At 42.7% G+C, this 16,385-nt stretch overlaps 1 protein-coding gene, 1 long non-coding RNA gene and 1 pseudogene across 6 annotated transcripts in view; 2 read left to right on the top strand and 1 right to left on the bottom strand.

Annotated features, from left to right (window-relative positions):
• LOC147014713 (uncharacterized) overlaps window positions 1-16,385 on the bottom strand; it is a 64,095-nt gene that overhangs the window by 4,062 nt on the left and 43,648 nt on the right. The window lies entirely within an intron of this gene.
• Window positions 1-16,385, top strand: part of LOC147014714 (uncharacterized) — a 91,850-nt gene that overhangs the window by 31,947 nt on the left and 43,518 nt on the right. For all 4 annotated transcript variants that reach the window (XR_015050875.1, XR_015050877.1, XR_015050876.1 and 1 more), the window contains 2 exons: window positions 14,420-14,526; window positions 14,964-15,024. Coding sequence is in view for 1 of the 4 variants with exons in the window: in XM_085852859.1 (XP_085708985.1) it covers window positions 14,452-14,526; window positions 14,964-15,024 (136 nt within the window). In the remaining 3 variants the exon portion in view is untranslated. The remainder of the gene's footprint in view (window positions 1-14,419; window positions 14,527-14,963; window positions 15,025-16,385) is intronic.
• LOC147014715 (uncharacterized) lies at window positions 2,915-4,706 on the top strand (annotated as a pseudogene).

Here is a 16,385-nt window from a genome sequence, read left to right as displayed (position 1 = left end):
AGTGTCATCTTTTATGTGAGAATACTCATTGTGGCAGATTCTGGTATTCCCAGCACTATCAGTATACTCGTAATCGGCGGTCAACCTGTTAAAAGCATTATTTTATAAAAGTTGAATATATGTATGTGTTTCTATATATATATGTATATATATGTATATATATATATATATATATATGTATATATGTATATGTATATATGTATATATGTATATATATATGTATATATGTATATATGTATATATGTATATATATATATATATATATATATATATATATATATATATATATATATATATGTATATATGTATATGTATATATATATGTATATATGTATATATATGTGTATATATATATATATATATATATATATATATATATATATATATATATATATATATATATATATATATATGTATATATATATATATATATATATATATATATATATATATATATATATATATGTATATATATGTATATATATATATATATATATATATATATGTATATATATGTATATATGTATATATATGTATATATATATATATATGTATATATATGTATATATACATATATATGTATATATGTGTGTATATATATATATATATGTATATATATATATATGTGTGTATATATATATATATATATATATATATATATATATATATATATATATATATATATATATATATATATATATATATATATATATATATATACTTAAACACTGCATGGGGTATTGTGTTCTATGAAGTCGAGTTTGTTTATGCATTATGTTTGAATCAATGTTTTCGCAACAATGTTGGAATACAATCCAGAGCATAGTCAGACTCCAAATCCAATCGAAATCCATGAGGACCACACTCTGTACAGAGCATTAGTGCTGCCAAAGCAGTCTCCTGGGCTTTTGGGTGCAATCCGAGACAGGTCACGACTCCAACACAGGATACCAGCAAGCTCGCACTCATTTTGCCAACCTCAGAAGGATAACAGGCAGAGTCAACCCCACCTGGTATTAATGCAACAGCCAATTGGGATTTGAGTTCAGGATCCTCAGATCCCAAGCCCATCACCCTCACCAACATCAGGAGACATCTGTATGTAAACTAAGTTGGGGAAACTGTCAGCTTAAGATTGTTATGTCACCACACGGGGTTGGTGCTGTGTTAACGAGATAGGGTTTAAGGCTAGTTTCTCTCAGTATGTGATTGCCCCCTGTGATCTTTTCCGACGTTTTTGCATTTATAAAGCCGGCTATAAAAAGGAACCACATTATTTCAACGACAACTACAACAATGGCCGACTCGGCTGCCGACGGAGTCCGAACATTTCTGAGCAGGCAAAAACCCCGCCTTCCCGACTTCGTACCGGCAGGCCACGCCCCCGAGGCTAATGATTGGTCAGTGTGATATAAGGGGGAGGAGGACAGTGTGGAGACTGTGGTCAGAACAAATCGGACCTCTCTTGCTCCTCCTTGGCATGTACGAGACAGCTGCGCATTCTCATGTTTGTGTAGTGCGAATTGGCCCATGTGCTGCAGCAAGACACTGGTCATTGACTGTTCAGTTGGGTCAGGAAGTTTGCATGCTTTGGGAGGAGAGGAAGAGAAGAAGTTTGAAGTCTGTAGTATCCCTTGTTGGAGGATCGAAGAGGAAGGCTGCGTCATTTGCTGTGAGCGGATCTGGTGCTGAGAGAGGAGCGGTGTCGGTGGTTTCGATCGTGAGAAGGAGCTTTAATAATGGCTGGAGGGCCCTTGAAATTAAGGACCGCCCGTACAAATTGTCTCACATGCGTGGCCGCGGAGACCATCTTTGGGCCATTTAGTGCTTTTCCCGCATGGAGTGCGACACCGTTTCATGCTGTGCATTTCCTGTGTGGTGGCTATGCAGATTCGAGGATCGCCAGGCTTCTAAAAGATCGTCTCTGGACACAAAAGCTGAGTGCCAGCATAAAAGGAGGATTTTCTTTTATCTTTATTTTACCCCTTGTCTGTTCTGTGACTGAGTGGAGACATCTCAAATTAGAATTTAGTTTTACCTCACTTTTCAATATCTCACTCTTGATTTATTTTCTTTATTAATTTTTGATTAATTTTTTTTATTAGACCATCATTTGTTGAATTTAATTGTGTTCGTTTATTTGTTGTGGGTTCGAGGATAAACCCATGTGCTCCCATTCTGGTGAACACCTCTGGTAAATGCCCTCGTTTCCCGTCCCGCATGCACCATAATCTCCAAGGATCTCGGCTGTTTGCCTCTGAGTGAAAACTGTTCAGCTATCCATTCAGGCTGGTGTTAACTGGCTGGACATGACAACTGGTGTCGGAACAGGATTTTTCGACCCCCTCCCCATCCCTCACACTCGCCATTTGCTGTCAGGACGGTGGGATATTTGAACCGCTCAAGAATTGGTGTTGGGAGAAAAATTTTAAGTCTGCTACTGTAGCATTGAGCACAAATTAGCTTAGCGCGATTGGAAAATTAAATTCAGGTAATCACTGCCTCTTTGGGGGAGGTGATTAGTAGAGCTTAGGAATTTCAAATTGTAGTTGATTTGGACAGGGGAATGCAGCTAATGGCAGCGTGCTTGGAAATTTAAAGCAATTTTTTTTTTGAGGATATTAAACACGCATGGGAAATGGTGGACATGTCTGAGATGGTGTTTCGGCAGGAAGATAGCAAGGATGAAGGAAGCGAGAGTTGTTGGAAGATCATAGGATAGAAGTTGATAGGGTTTATCCGTCCCGAGTATCAGTTCCCCTTCCCCCTCCCCCGTGGTGGCGGAAAATGAGATGCAGAGATCGTATGCGATGATTCTCCAGGTCATGTTTCAACAATTAATGAATCAACAAAGAGAAAAAAATGAATAAATAAATGAGTGAATTGATGGAACAAATGAACAAACAGAGAACAAATGAACGAAATTAAGGAGGGGATAACACAGGAACTGGGGGCACAAATTCATGGAATAGAGGAAAGATTGGAATACTGAATGGAGGACAGACTGGGAGAATTTGAGACGAAATTGGTGACTCAATTTGGGGAAATGGAGGAAAAAATGGCATCAGAATGTAAGCAAAAATGGGAAGAAATGGTAGGGAAAATAGAAGAGGGTATACTCCAGGCTGTCCGAATGGGGGAAGAGTTGAAAGGAGAAATTGAGTCAACAAATCAAAGAATTGACAAAGTAAAAGAGGATCTGGATGGCTATCGCACCCATGTGGATGCCAGGATGCATCAGCAAATAGAAGAGTGGGGTTGTTTTCAGTGTCAGGGCGGCGGTTTGGTAAAAGTGGTAAAATATTTTAAAAACACGTATAATAGAACAACAGTGTTTGTTAGTTGATAAAGGTCCATGTGGGCCACAATTGACTGGGGAAATAATTAATGAGATGTTACATTTGCGGCTGAACACTTTGGACAATACCATCGAGGGAAAGGTTGCTCGGATCCAACAGAGTCTGTAAGATGAGATGAGGTGAGTCGGTCTGTTAAGCATGTCCAGGACGAAATTAAAGTGACCCAGGGGACCCTCACCACAAGCCACATTTGGGCACCAGACGCTCCAAAATTGTATACCCAGCTGGGGGTGGGGGGGGTGTTTTTCCCTGGGCTGGATTTGGACATGGAGGAGTCAGGGAGAAGAGCCTCAGGAAAAACCATCCCCCTTACACATTTTGATGGGTCAGGAAGTTTTGAGGCTTTCCTGACGCAATTCAAATGCGAATCTCAGCTCAATGGTTGGGGAGAGCGGGAATGTATGGGGAATCTGGTGGCAACACTGCATGGACCAGCCACAGGAATAAACCTGGTCCCAGATGGAATATAGATCAGTAAGAGCACTTGCGACGACTTGAACCATAGGTTTGGGATGTGTGCAAGGTGTGACCTGGTCTGGGCCCTAAACTGCATCATCGACTAAAACTTGGTGAAACGCTGCAGGAGCTGGCCCAGGATATATACCAATCTGTGGGGATTGTGTATAGGGACCTACCAGCACAGGCATGGGATAAGCTGGCAATAGAAAAGTTGATGGCTGCTCTTCCTGATCCAGAGGTCTGAACTCCAGTGGAGTTTCAGGGCCCGGCCACGGTGCACCGAGCGGCGGACTGTGCGATGAGACTGATCTTTTTAAGGAAGTCAAACCACATACCAGAGAGGTCACCTTTTATGGTATGACAGGTGGAGGTATGGGATCAGGAAGAGAAGTGAGAAGAATCAGGCATTACCTGAATGCGAAGGGGGATCATCTGGCAGCTGTCAAATTTGACAATGGGGTAAATTTGCAGCAGGTGAGTCAAAGTGATGTGGTCTGAGCTTACCATCAGGGACAGCCTGATCCTCGTCAGGTTGGCCCGGGAGTAGGAGGTGCTCCGTCTGGATTCATGAAGCGTCCGTTTATGGGGAGTTGTTTCAGGTGCGGGAGAAGAGGGCACATGCAGCGGTACTCTCAGAACCCACCCATGCACAGACCTCCGAGCAGGCCTCACAGCCTGAAGCGGGGAGGGCCTCCTGATGGACCACATGGGACCACCGCCACATGGGGTAGATGGGGCCACTGCCTAGGGTGGGCCCGACAGCCACTGCAAGCTGTCCGGGAAACTAGAACGAGCCGAGCATATTGGGCCACACTCGCCTGGCAAGTGTGTAAAGAAGCGTCCTTCTTTAGTGAAAATAGTGAATTGTGGAAGAATTGGCATGGGTAATTTGAGGGTTAGATGCAAAACTGAGGGGGAATTTTGTGAGGCTGTGGTGAACCCTGGGGTCATTGACACCATAATGAATCCGAGTGTGTTAGACCAGAGTGTTGGAGGCTGGGACAAAATTGATAGATTAGTCGGACACAGCCTTCAACTGGCTACAGGGGTGATGGCTCCAATATTGGGCCACGGAGTTGTCGGGATGGAGTTGGGAAGTCTGAAGGTCAATGTGGTGGTATGGGTGGCTGAGTTGTGCGACCAGTTTCTTCTGGGATTGAGTTTCCTGGTGGAACACGACTGTCAACTAGACCTTGGGTGAGGTCACATGTGGTTGGGTACTGAGAGGCTGCAATTGGTCAGACTGGTGGATGACGAGGAGGTGTAGGGTACGTGGCTGCAGGTGCCACTCACTGTGACCCTGCCTCCCAGGTCCGAGGCCGTGGTAATGGCGGAGTTGATTTACTTTTATGAAACCATCATTTGTTGAATTTAATTGTGTTTGTTGATTTGTTGTGGGTTCGAGGATAAATCCATGTGCTACCTTTCTGGTAAACACCCTCATTGTTTCCCGACCCATGCTTGCCATAATCTCCAACGATCTCGGCTGTTCACCTCCGAGTGAAAACCATTCGGCTGTCCATTCAGGCTGGTGTCACTGGCTGGACATGACAATATTATGACAAATTCACGTTTGAAATTGTGATTTGAGAAAGCTTGACATTGATTCGAGTGGACTCATACTTTTGCATGCAGTGTCATCAGAACATATTCACACTGCTCGACTTTTGTCACATTTTGTTGTGTTACAACCTGAATTTAAAATGGATTGTTTAAATTTTTTTGTCACTGATCGACTCAAAATACCCCATAATGACATAGTGAAAACATGTTTTTAGAACTTTTTACTTATTAATTAAAAATTATAACCTGAAATCTCTTGTGTTAAGTATTCAACCCCGTGAAGTCAATACTTTGTCGAAGCGCCTTTGGCAGTGATTGCAGCTTCGAGTCTTCTTGGGTGTGTCTATATCAGCTTTGCACATCTGGATTCGGGGATTTTCTCCCATTCTTCCTTGCAGATTTTTTCAATCTCTGTCAAGTTGGATGGGGAGCATCAGTGAACAGCAATCTTCAAGTCTTTCCACATATTATCAATGGGATTCAAGTCTGGGCTTTGACTGGGTCACTCAAGGACTTTCATGTTTTTGTTCTGAAGCCATTCCAGTGTTGTTTAGGCTGTATGCTTGGGGTCTATGTCCTGTTGGGATGTAAATCTTTGCCACAGTCTCAGGTCTCTTTCCCTCTGAAGCAGGTTCTCTTCAAGGATTTGCCTGTATTTGACTCCATTCATTGTTCCCTCTATCCTGACAAGTGTCGCAGTCTTTGCTGCTGAAAAGCATCCCCATGGAATGATGCTGTCAGCACCATGCTTCATGGTAGGGATGGTGTGAGATGGGTGATGAGCTGTGCTCAGTTTCTGCCAGATGTAACACTTTGCATTCAGGCTAAAGAGTTCAATTTTCATTTCATCAGACCACAGAATCTTTTGCCTCATGCTCTCAGTCTTTTATGTGCCTTTTTGAAAACTCCAGGCATTCTGTCATGAGCCTTCTTCTCAGTTGTGGCATCTGTGTGGCCACTCTCCCCTAAAGCCAAGATTTGTGAAGTGCTGCAGAGACTGTTGTCCTTCCAGCAGGCTCTCCCATCTCAGGGAAGGAACTCTGTAGTTCTGTCAGAGTGGTCATTGGGTTCTTGATCAAGTCCCTGACCAAGATTCTTCTTACCCAGTTGCTCATTTTGGTCGGATGGCCAGCTCTAGGAAGAGTCTGGGTAGTTCCATATTCTTTCCTTTTCCTAATGATCGAAGTCACTGTGCTCCTGGGAACTTCCAACACTCAAGAAATTGTTTTATACCCTTCCCCCAGATCGACGCCGCCTCACAATTCTATCTTGGAGTTCTACAGACAGTTCATTTGACTTCATGGTAGAATTTCTGCTCTGATGTTCATTGTCAACTGTGGAACCTTCCATAGAAATGTGTTTCTTTCTAAATCATGTCCAATTGATTGAATTGGTCACAGGTGGACTCCATTCAAGTTGTAGAGATGTCTCAAGGATGATCAAAGGAAATTGGATGCACCTGAGCTCAATTTGGAGTGTCAGAGCAAAGGGGTGAAACACTTATTGATGCAAGAGATTTCAGATTTTCATTTTTAATTTCATTAGTAAAATTTCTAAAAACATGTTTTCACTTTGTCATTATGGGGTATTTTGTGTAGATCAGTGACAAAAAATTTAAACTTGATTCATTTTAAATTCAGGCTGTAACACAACAACATGTGAAAAAGTTAAGTGGTGTGAATACTTTCTGAAGGCCCTTTTCTACTGTATATACAGAATATATATATATATATATATATATATATATATATATATATATATATATATATATATATATATATATATATATATATATATATATATATTACTCCAGCATGAAAATGGCCAGAAACATCTGGTGATCTATCACAACAGATTTCTTGACAAGCTCCTGGATGAAGACTTGTTGAGATCAGAGACATTCGTAGCGAAGAAAAAAAAAAACATCACAACACGTGTTGGTTGAAAGAGGCAGCTACGATTCCACAGCAAGTTTCCAGCCATGACAGTGAAATTGCACAGTCTCCACACTCCATTTCATCGTCTTTCAAGAGACAGAAATTAGTCTGAATTGCAGTCGGTCATTATCCATATGCTTCAGTGCAATAACACATGTGAGGTCTTCAAAACAATACATCCAGTTTGTGTTATTTACGTGTTGCAAGACAAAATGAGAATGTTTGGCACTTGTGATGAGGTGAGGTTGAGATGGACAAAACTTTCTCAAATGGCAGTTTGTTAGCAGGCCATTGGGTGGTGCTAGAACCTTACTTGGAAGCAAGCAGCCCAATGTACGTTAGGATGCAGTCTCTGATTAAAGTCTGTCATTTCATGAAATAGTATGTACACCGCTGCAAGATGTAGCGACAAAATCTGCTCATCATTGTACTGTTCACTGAATGCTTACAGTGAGTGCAATTTCCGAGTGTAAGCATGTATTAAGCATGCTTCTGGTTGGCTGAACAAAAGTTCCGTTGTGGAGGAAAATCCAAATACGAATGGGTTTTTCTCAGCGGTCTCTGCATACCACCATAATGCTTTCTGCTACACTTGCCAAGCTCATTGATTAAGCCTTTGTGTCTGGGCCTATCCCAGGCAGGCCCAAATCCTACTTTAAAAGGAGACCCATCTCTGGTGACAGCTCCCTGCACATGTTTGTAGAACTGCATTAACATGCTGGGCTAAAAAGATGATAATAAGTTATTGTCCACGAATTAGCATTATTTGTCAGGTTACAAAAATATATTTTTTTAAAGTCATGAACACCTTTCAGCGAAACCATCATGCAGCATTGCCCACGTCCACCCATCCCTCCTCCCAAAGAATCACATGTCTGTTTACAAGTAAGCAGTAGACAGACTTGTTCACCTGCACATGGATGCTGCAGTGTTGAAAAAGTTCAGTTTTTAGCTCTTCTCTTGGATGTTCCAATGGGATACACTACAGCCTGGAGCTAGTTTGGCCTTGAGTGACGCTTTTGCTGACTCAATTGCATAGCATCACAATTCCCTTATAATAGTTCAATGACCGTTCATTGCATTCCAAGTGCTGGAATCTTCTATAAAGCGCTTCCTTATGAGCTCGTTTGCCTCCCTAAGTCGAACAGCTTTTACAGTACCACTTTATTTGACTCACAAGTGAACAGAATGGAATGACATCGTGTACATCATGAGCACAGATTCTGTAAATGTGTCGCGTGGATACGTAGCCTAAATTATACCATGTCAAACGCTTTGCCGCTTTGCTCACGATCATTGCAGAGTAACCGATGCCGACGCTGGAAGAGACATGAAAGAAACGCAGGAGCAATCGAGGCAGTGTTTCACAGCTGTTATCTATCAATCCTCAGAAGCACAGGAATTTCCAATGATTGCTGCCTGATATAGTGTAAAAGCATCCCCAGGCTCTTTGCGTATAGTCTTAATCCGAAGGAAGTTTAACAAACCTGATGGTTGAGGGAACCATTGATGCCACCAACGAGAATTTGGAGGTCACGCTGGACGTGCATGGCAACGCAGGTGGAAGAATCTCTCCCATCGAAAGGCCCGTGGATTAATAAAGGTGAATTGGTGGGCAAGAGAGGGGCCAATTTGTCTGCGTGCCTTAGCAGGGGATGGCAAAACGTGGCTCCGGGCGCCTCATAGTCGGAAGCAAGAGAGAGGCGGCTCTACTGTAGTTTGATGCGAGAACCGAAAGGTGATACCTGCGTGTCGCAGCCGATACGGACGAGTCTCGACAACAAAAGACCGCATGTCCGAGAGCGGCGGTCAAGTTCTCAAAGGACGGCTTGTTCGCAGGCAGCCTTGGTTCTTCTATCTCTCAGAAGAACAAGGGCTGGTATTGAGGTGACGGGGAACCCAGAGTTAGTTCCCGAGATCAAAGATGAGTTGGGAAACTGGAGAGGCGACGGGGTGACAACATGCGTGTTCATAAACCATTCAGCCTGTTGTGAACTGCTCTTTCTGAGGGGAACTGACGACAAATAATTTCTTCATCACATTTACCTGCAACTTTCTTCTCTATCCTTTAAAGAGATAAAAGTGCATGTGATCAATGGAAAATTTGATGCGACACATCTTACCTATGCTTCCTCGATTTGAACGGTCATAATTTTTGAGAGATTGAGCAACGTGGAGATGGTGTGAACATGTAACTCACGTATGGTCTTCATGTCATTTGATTGGTCATATGGTCTGCAATGTTACTCGACAGGTTTATTTATAAGGAGGTGTAGTATCATTGAGCCTCAAAATATTGATAAGCAGAAGGGTCCAAATTTGTTCACAAGGCCTCAGTCAGCGTGGCTGTCTCTCAAGAATGAACCTGCACTGATAAAGGTTTCCGTCAACACAATATTTCAAGGGGGGAGGGGATCATCTTACAAAGGAGGTTGTACTTAATCCTATGTTGAGCACGAAGGGGTCAAAGTGGGGAAGAATAACTTGAAGGAAAACTGATTAGAAATTGCTTGGACTTTATACTTGCATCACTCTGTTCAAACCACATGTTAGGATGTTAGTTGATATTAGGATATTACTCTACGTGGTTAACAAGGATATTGTGACATCATTTTATGTTTGCATTAAGGACATAAAGACATTAGTTGAGATCAGTTATCCTTTTACTTGAATAACAAGGATGATAACAATATGTTCATGTCCAGCAATAAGGATCAATTGGAGCACAAAATATGCCTGGTGTTGGCTTAATGGCTGGAGTGGTGGGCTTGGGATCCGAGGGTCCTGAGTTCAAATCCCGCTCGGCTATTGAATTAATACCGGGTGGGGTTAATTCAGCCTGTCATCCTTCCGAGGTCAGCAAAATGAGTGTCAGCTTGCTGGTATCCTGTGTCAGAGTGGTGACCCGTCCAGGATTGTGCCCAATAGCCCAGGAGACTTCTTCGGCAGCACTGACGCTCTGTGCAGAGTATGGTCCCAATGGATTGATGGATGGAGCACAAAATAGCGATCAAGATTAACAGTAACTCTTAAGATTTGAAACTAATGTCAAACCATGGTGAGACAAGCACCCAAAAAAGAACCCAGACGGTACTGTTCACACAATCAGATAATCTGATCTTAAAATAACAGACTGAGCCATTCATTTAATGAGATTATAACCCCTTATTTAACACAGCGATATGCCTGGTGTTGCCTTGACGGTTAATGTGCTTGTCTTAAGATGCTAGGGTCTTGAGTTCAAGCCCCTGTCACCATTGAATTAACACCAGGTAGGTTGACAGCCTTTCGTCCTTCTGAGGTCGGCACACATGAGTAACAGGGGCGTTGCATTAGTGGCACAGCCAAGCAGCTACAATAAATATAAATAAATAAATAAATAAACAAACAGTAATCCATCCATCTATTGGCACCATCCTCTGTGCAGAGCGTTGCTGCTGCCGAAGCAGTCTCCTTGGCTATTGGGTGCAATTGTGGATGGGTCACCACTCTGACACAGGATACAAGCAGGCTGTCACGAGCAGGCTGTCAAAAGGATGACAAGCAGAGTCAACCCCACCTGGTATTAATTCAACAGCCAAGGGGGATTTGAATTCAGGATCTTCGGATGCCGAGCCCACCACCCAAACCATTAAACAAACACCAGGCATAAACGGTCATGGTGGAGGCCAAAAATCAATAAAAGAGCCCATATGGTCTTTTATGTGATAGAAATAGGATGTTCAGTTGGTCTTCACATAAATATCATGTGGATGATCGTATGTTGGTAAAATGTCCAACTGCTTTCAGGGACTGCGAATTCTTCCAGGGAAATTTAACATGTATGAAATATGAGTGCATCTGTATCTGGGATACCTAACTGTCATGCAATTGTGCCAATATGTGACAAGCAACCGCACTAATCGTTCTATAGAATATTGCTCAACTTTCCAAACAAGTGCAGTCTCATCTTCTGTGAACCGTCACTGCACGAGGTGACCACGCAATGTACTGAAGACAGCCAATAAATCTGTGGGCCTGTGGACCTGTGCATGCAGTACACCTATTGTCATTGTCGACACCACCAGCAAGACCACCATGTGTTAATCCTACCGTTTCCACACTCAGCTGCTTGTGGATGTTCAGCTTTTGCAACTTGCTGGTCCCATCGTTACCTAAAACCTGTTTTGACTACATAGTAAAACTGGTAGCTGAAACCACGTGTCAGTTTGCTATTCTTCATAGGCCTGTCTTTTCTTGACACTCCACAGCTTTTCACAGGATTTCCAAACCTTAAGCTGTCCATTCGACTCCACTCATTTGACCTCATGTCCTGGAACAACTCTCTTTTTAGTCTTGCTCTTCTGTCTCAGCCTTCATGCTGGCTGTCATTGAACTGCCCTGGTGAACCTTGATCATGTCTTTCATCGTATTCCTTGCTGTCCTGTTTTTTTCTGCACTTCACTATAATTTGTAACCTTTTATTTTTGATATCAATCAATAGATAGTCGATAATCGACTTCTTGTTTAATGGCTACAATTATTCCCACGTTGTTGTGGAGTTAGCCTGTGCAATCTTTACCAAGTCTTTCACGAACTGGCTGGCCAGGCCTGTCGTTTGACTTAGGTTAGGGCAGGAATTTGTAATTTGTTGAGGGTGCTGGTGATAGCTCACCTACTGTTTGCAAAGGACACCATGGGATCTTTAACATCCACCAACTAATGCCAGCAGATGGGATGCCCAGTTTAACGTCCATCTGAGGGACAGAAACACATTGATGAATCACCTTGCCTGTGAAACCCAGGGATGACAGTTAATAGCTGGGTCAGGATTCAAACCCAGGCTGGACAGCTTAGAGGCGAGTGTGCGTACCTCCAGGCCATCCTGCCAGCCTAGTCGATGACATTTGACTGATATATACAAATAATATTCTCAACTTGTTTTTCATTCAGGTGCTTCTACTGTTCCAGTTTTCCAATTCGCCGGTTGTTCTTTTGGCCTTTTGCAATCTCAAAGCTGTTGAAAGGCCATGAGGTCAGTCAAAATGACAAAGGGTCATTTTACATTTTAGAGTTGGTGGTGCGTGTTATTCAGAATATTCTTCACACTCAACGGTTGGCTGTGAAGGTTTTGTTAAACACTGTGTGATTCTTATTCGATGTCCCTCTCTAATCTTGTCCCACTTGAGACCATGGGTAGTCTTCGGTCCTGCCTGTCATTGGCATCTCACGACGGGAGGCTGAGTATCAGGGTTTGTTTCTTGGCAGGTTGGTGGCCTTGTAGTCTTTTAAAATCTCAATTCTGGTCTTGCTCCTTCTGCAAACTCTCCTCTCTCCACACAATCCCTGTCTCCTTGGGTACCATGGATTTTGCCAGACACACCTTCCTTGTTACCTTCCCTGAGTTTTAGCTCACCATGTCTCTATTTATTTATCTCCCTCTACTCTCACATATGCAACCTACTTCCTGAATCTTTTGTCATGTGCTCTTCTGCTGCCCACCATTAACCATCTCATCGTCTCAGCAATTTCTACACCAATTGAGACCCTATCATTCTTTCACCTGCTACTCCTATCCTTGTGCTGCGGTGCATTAGGGTGTTCTTTTCTGTCTGTATGCCCTTGCCCCAATTTGTATGTTGACCATTCACCCTCAGTTGTCGTGCTCTTCCCTGAGCCTGCACATCTGTGAATAAAAAAAGGAAATCTTTCCCAGAAAGCCTAGCCTTGTAGAGTTAAGAAGAGTGAGTGTGTAAATGTAAGAGTGAGAGTGTAAGGTGTCACAAGTAACAACCTTAGCGCAGCCTTGGATTTGAGAAGTCTTCTTCGTTCGTGTGCAGCATGAGGCTGTGGGGTATCATCATTGGCTGAGGACGCGACTGTGCCGCTGATGCAATGCTCTCTGCTGGTTTGGGCAGGAATTTGGAATTTGGCCGTGATGCTGTCGATAGCTCGCCTTCTCTTCACGAAGGACACCGTGGGATATTTAAAGGGGAACCCAAATGCTCAGACCACCTCGACACTAATCTATCGCTTGATACCCTACAAAATAGATATGATGTCTTTTTCCGATTTTCGATTTATAAAGTAAGTAATTTTGAGATTGAAAGTCGAAATCTTCATCTTCTTCTTCACACTTGGCCGTGACATCACAACCAGGAGTCGACCACCATATTCGTACTGTCAATGGGTGACATCACGGTGCGATTTAACTCAAATGGTGAATAATTTTCGATTTTCCACATGGATGCATCCTAGGTGGTGGTAATAATGCAAACCGAGATGGTTTCATGCTACAACAATGGCTGAAAGACCCTAAGTTTGCCAGAAATTGGACGAGGTTTGTCTAAAATACCCAGGTGTGGATCGCACCTAAAAAATGTCTGGTTTTGTGCTCGGAACAAGCTACAGAGCACTGTTATGAAACAACAGAGATGACTATATCATGTGGTTATCCACCATGATTGAGAGCGGATGCCATCGCCACGATTAAGTGGAAGAAACAACCATCACTCGAAACTGTAAGACCATCTCTACCGAGCTACCAGCACATGCACATGGGAGATTTGAGTGGTGAATCAAACAACCTCACCTCACCACCACTAGCACAAAACCACAAAGCCACCAGTATCATTCCCCTTCCACTCGGGCAGAACATCAACATGGCATGGCACAGCGCTGACACGACGTGGCACAGCATGGACACAACACTGACACGGCACGGACACAATTGTGGGTCACAGTCATGGCACGGACACGTACAGCATGGACACGACGGTGGGACATGACACAGCATGACCAGAGACACAAATGGCGTCCTGGAAAAGTATGCAATGGTGGTGGGACAAACCATTCGGTGCCCATTTTGTCAGCAGTGTCCGAGTGTGCCTGGGTGGTGTTTGTGCCCGTGCCCGTACCATGTTGCGCCTGTGCCGTGTTTTAATGTTTTTGCCCGTGTCTGTGTCTTGTTCGTGTTGTGTCCGTATTGTGTCCATGCCATGTTTCTGCTGGAGTAATACAAGTTCTGATTTATCAATTAGTACAAAATCGCTTATAAACCCAATAAAATGTTTCTATTACTAATTTTGGCTCCAATTGTTTCTTCAAAATCCCACCGATCAGTTTCAACATACTCAGAGCCTTCAGTGTTGCTAATGACGGTGGAATCAAGAACAAAATCCGAGCTCGAAACACACTGTTTCTCTACGCAAGCTGCCATTTGGATCAAGGTGGGTTCAAGGTGTGACGTCACTGGCGAAAATCGAAAATCAACACTTTAGTGCTTTTTTTCGGCATTTTGTGGTTGGCCACAAAATTTGGAAAAAATAATCTCTTCAAATTCGACCATGATTGATGATTTTTTCAATGGTTTTCAGAAGACAAAAAAATTGCATTTAGGTTCCCTTTTAACATCCATCCCCCAACAAATGGTGGTGGATGGGTGACCTGTTTAATGTCCATCTGAGGGACAGCACACACATTGATGCATCATCCTGCATGTAAAACACTGGGATGGCAGCTTATAGCTGGGTCATGATTTGAACCCAGACTAGACAGCTGAGAAGCAATTTTGCATATCTCTATGTCACCCTGAAACTTGAGAAGTATAGAATTATGACTATTCTAAAATTAAAACACAACAAACTCATATATGTCTGCCCAACAGGCAAGAGTCCGGAACACTATTTTGACCACCGATGGGTCTTCAACCAAGGATGAGACTGCAGGTGTCAAGTACTCTTCATCACGTGACTCACTATACTATGATTTTTTTTTAATTGTTAAAACGTTTCTGTTTGAGTTTCAATTTCGCACTCCGAATGAAATCTGCCTCTCTTATTTCAATCATTATTTGTTTTTTATTTAATAGTTATAACTTCCATCTTTGCTTATTATGGTGCTTGTCATCAGCGGCACAGCCACACGCTCAGCCAATGATGCTATCCTGCAGCCTCGTGCTGCATCATACGAAGGTAGAAGACTAAGAAGGAGAAGAAGAATGGTGTTTCATAAAATAATTTATTTTTTCATATGTGTTTTATAAATTTAGACAAGTGTAGACTTTTCAACTAATTTGAATATCTTTTTATTTTTATTGTTAAACACATATGACCCTTCTGCTGAACCAAGTCAAAGATTTCCAACTGGCATTTGAGAGAGGACGTTGACTCTCGCCTTGGTAACAATTGAGAGAGGGCATGACCAGGTAGCACAGGTAATATTTTAACATACCATTTAATCTTGATGGCTGAATAGGTATCTAGCAAATGCTGCTGGAAATCCATTGTTACAAGGGGGGTACTGTGTTTAATGGGTCAAAACCCCAATTAATTAACGATGGTGCCAAGCTGATGACCCGGCCAGCCAACCATAGTTAATGTATTCGACGCACATTAATCACATTGATTTGATACCCTGAAATTGTGTTAAAGGTCGGAGTTTAGCCTCCAACATCTGAATGGATGATGTTGCATGATTTTTACACTTTATTCTCACCCTAACCTCCAGCACATTGAGAAATAACATTTCTTTGGGAACGTATAATATACGGTTCTTTCAGTAAACACAGGACTGGCCTTTCTAGTTTCATGTGGAGCAGACAGGATCTTAAGCAAATTTGTTACACTCAGACTCTTATCCTGTCAGCCCTTCTCAGCCTCATGCCAGTGAACTTGAAGTAGATGAAAGTGCCTTCAGGCAAAGCACGTCTCTGGGGATTCTCCAGGTCTTCCGATTCTCAGTAATGTTAACTCGGCATTAATCCACATAGGCACTTGCCAGTTGGCAGGTTGCACTGCACCTCATTCACCAAGTAGTGCACTGTTACCACACAGTCGTATGGCCCGCAGAACACGTTATCTTTAGTCATTGTCGATGTTCGTGAGCCGCTCATTATAAAAAGGCCCGTAGCTGTGCAATGCCACGGAAGAATCCCTAGAAACTAAATTCGGATTCATCACTCAGCGTCTGCTACATCATTTAAGTGCACAAAACAAATGACTGAAAGTACACACAGCTCGGAATAAATTGAATGAATGTGGCATTGCATTGGAGGGGAGAAACAGGCCTGAAATGTCAGAGAATATTG

Source organism: Eptatretus burgeri, chromosome 13 (genome assembly GCF_056783735.1).
Source record: "Eptatretus burgeri isolate ZD-2024b chromosome 13, Ebu_testis_v1, whole genome shotgun sequence".
Taxonomy (NCBI): Eukaryota; Metazoa; Chordata; class Myxini; order Myxiniformes; family Myxinidae; genus Eptatretus; species Eptatretus burgeri.
This window is presented reverse-complemented; position numbering and strand designations above follow the sequence as displayed.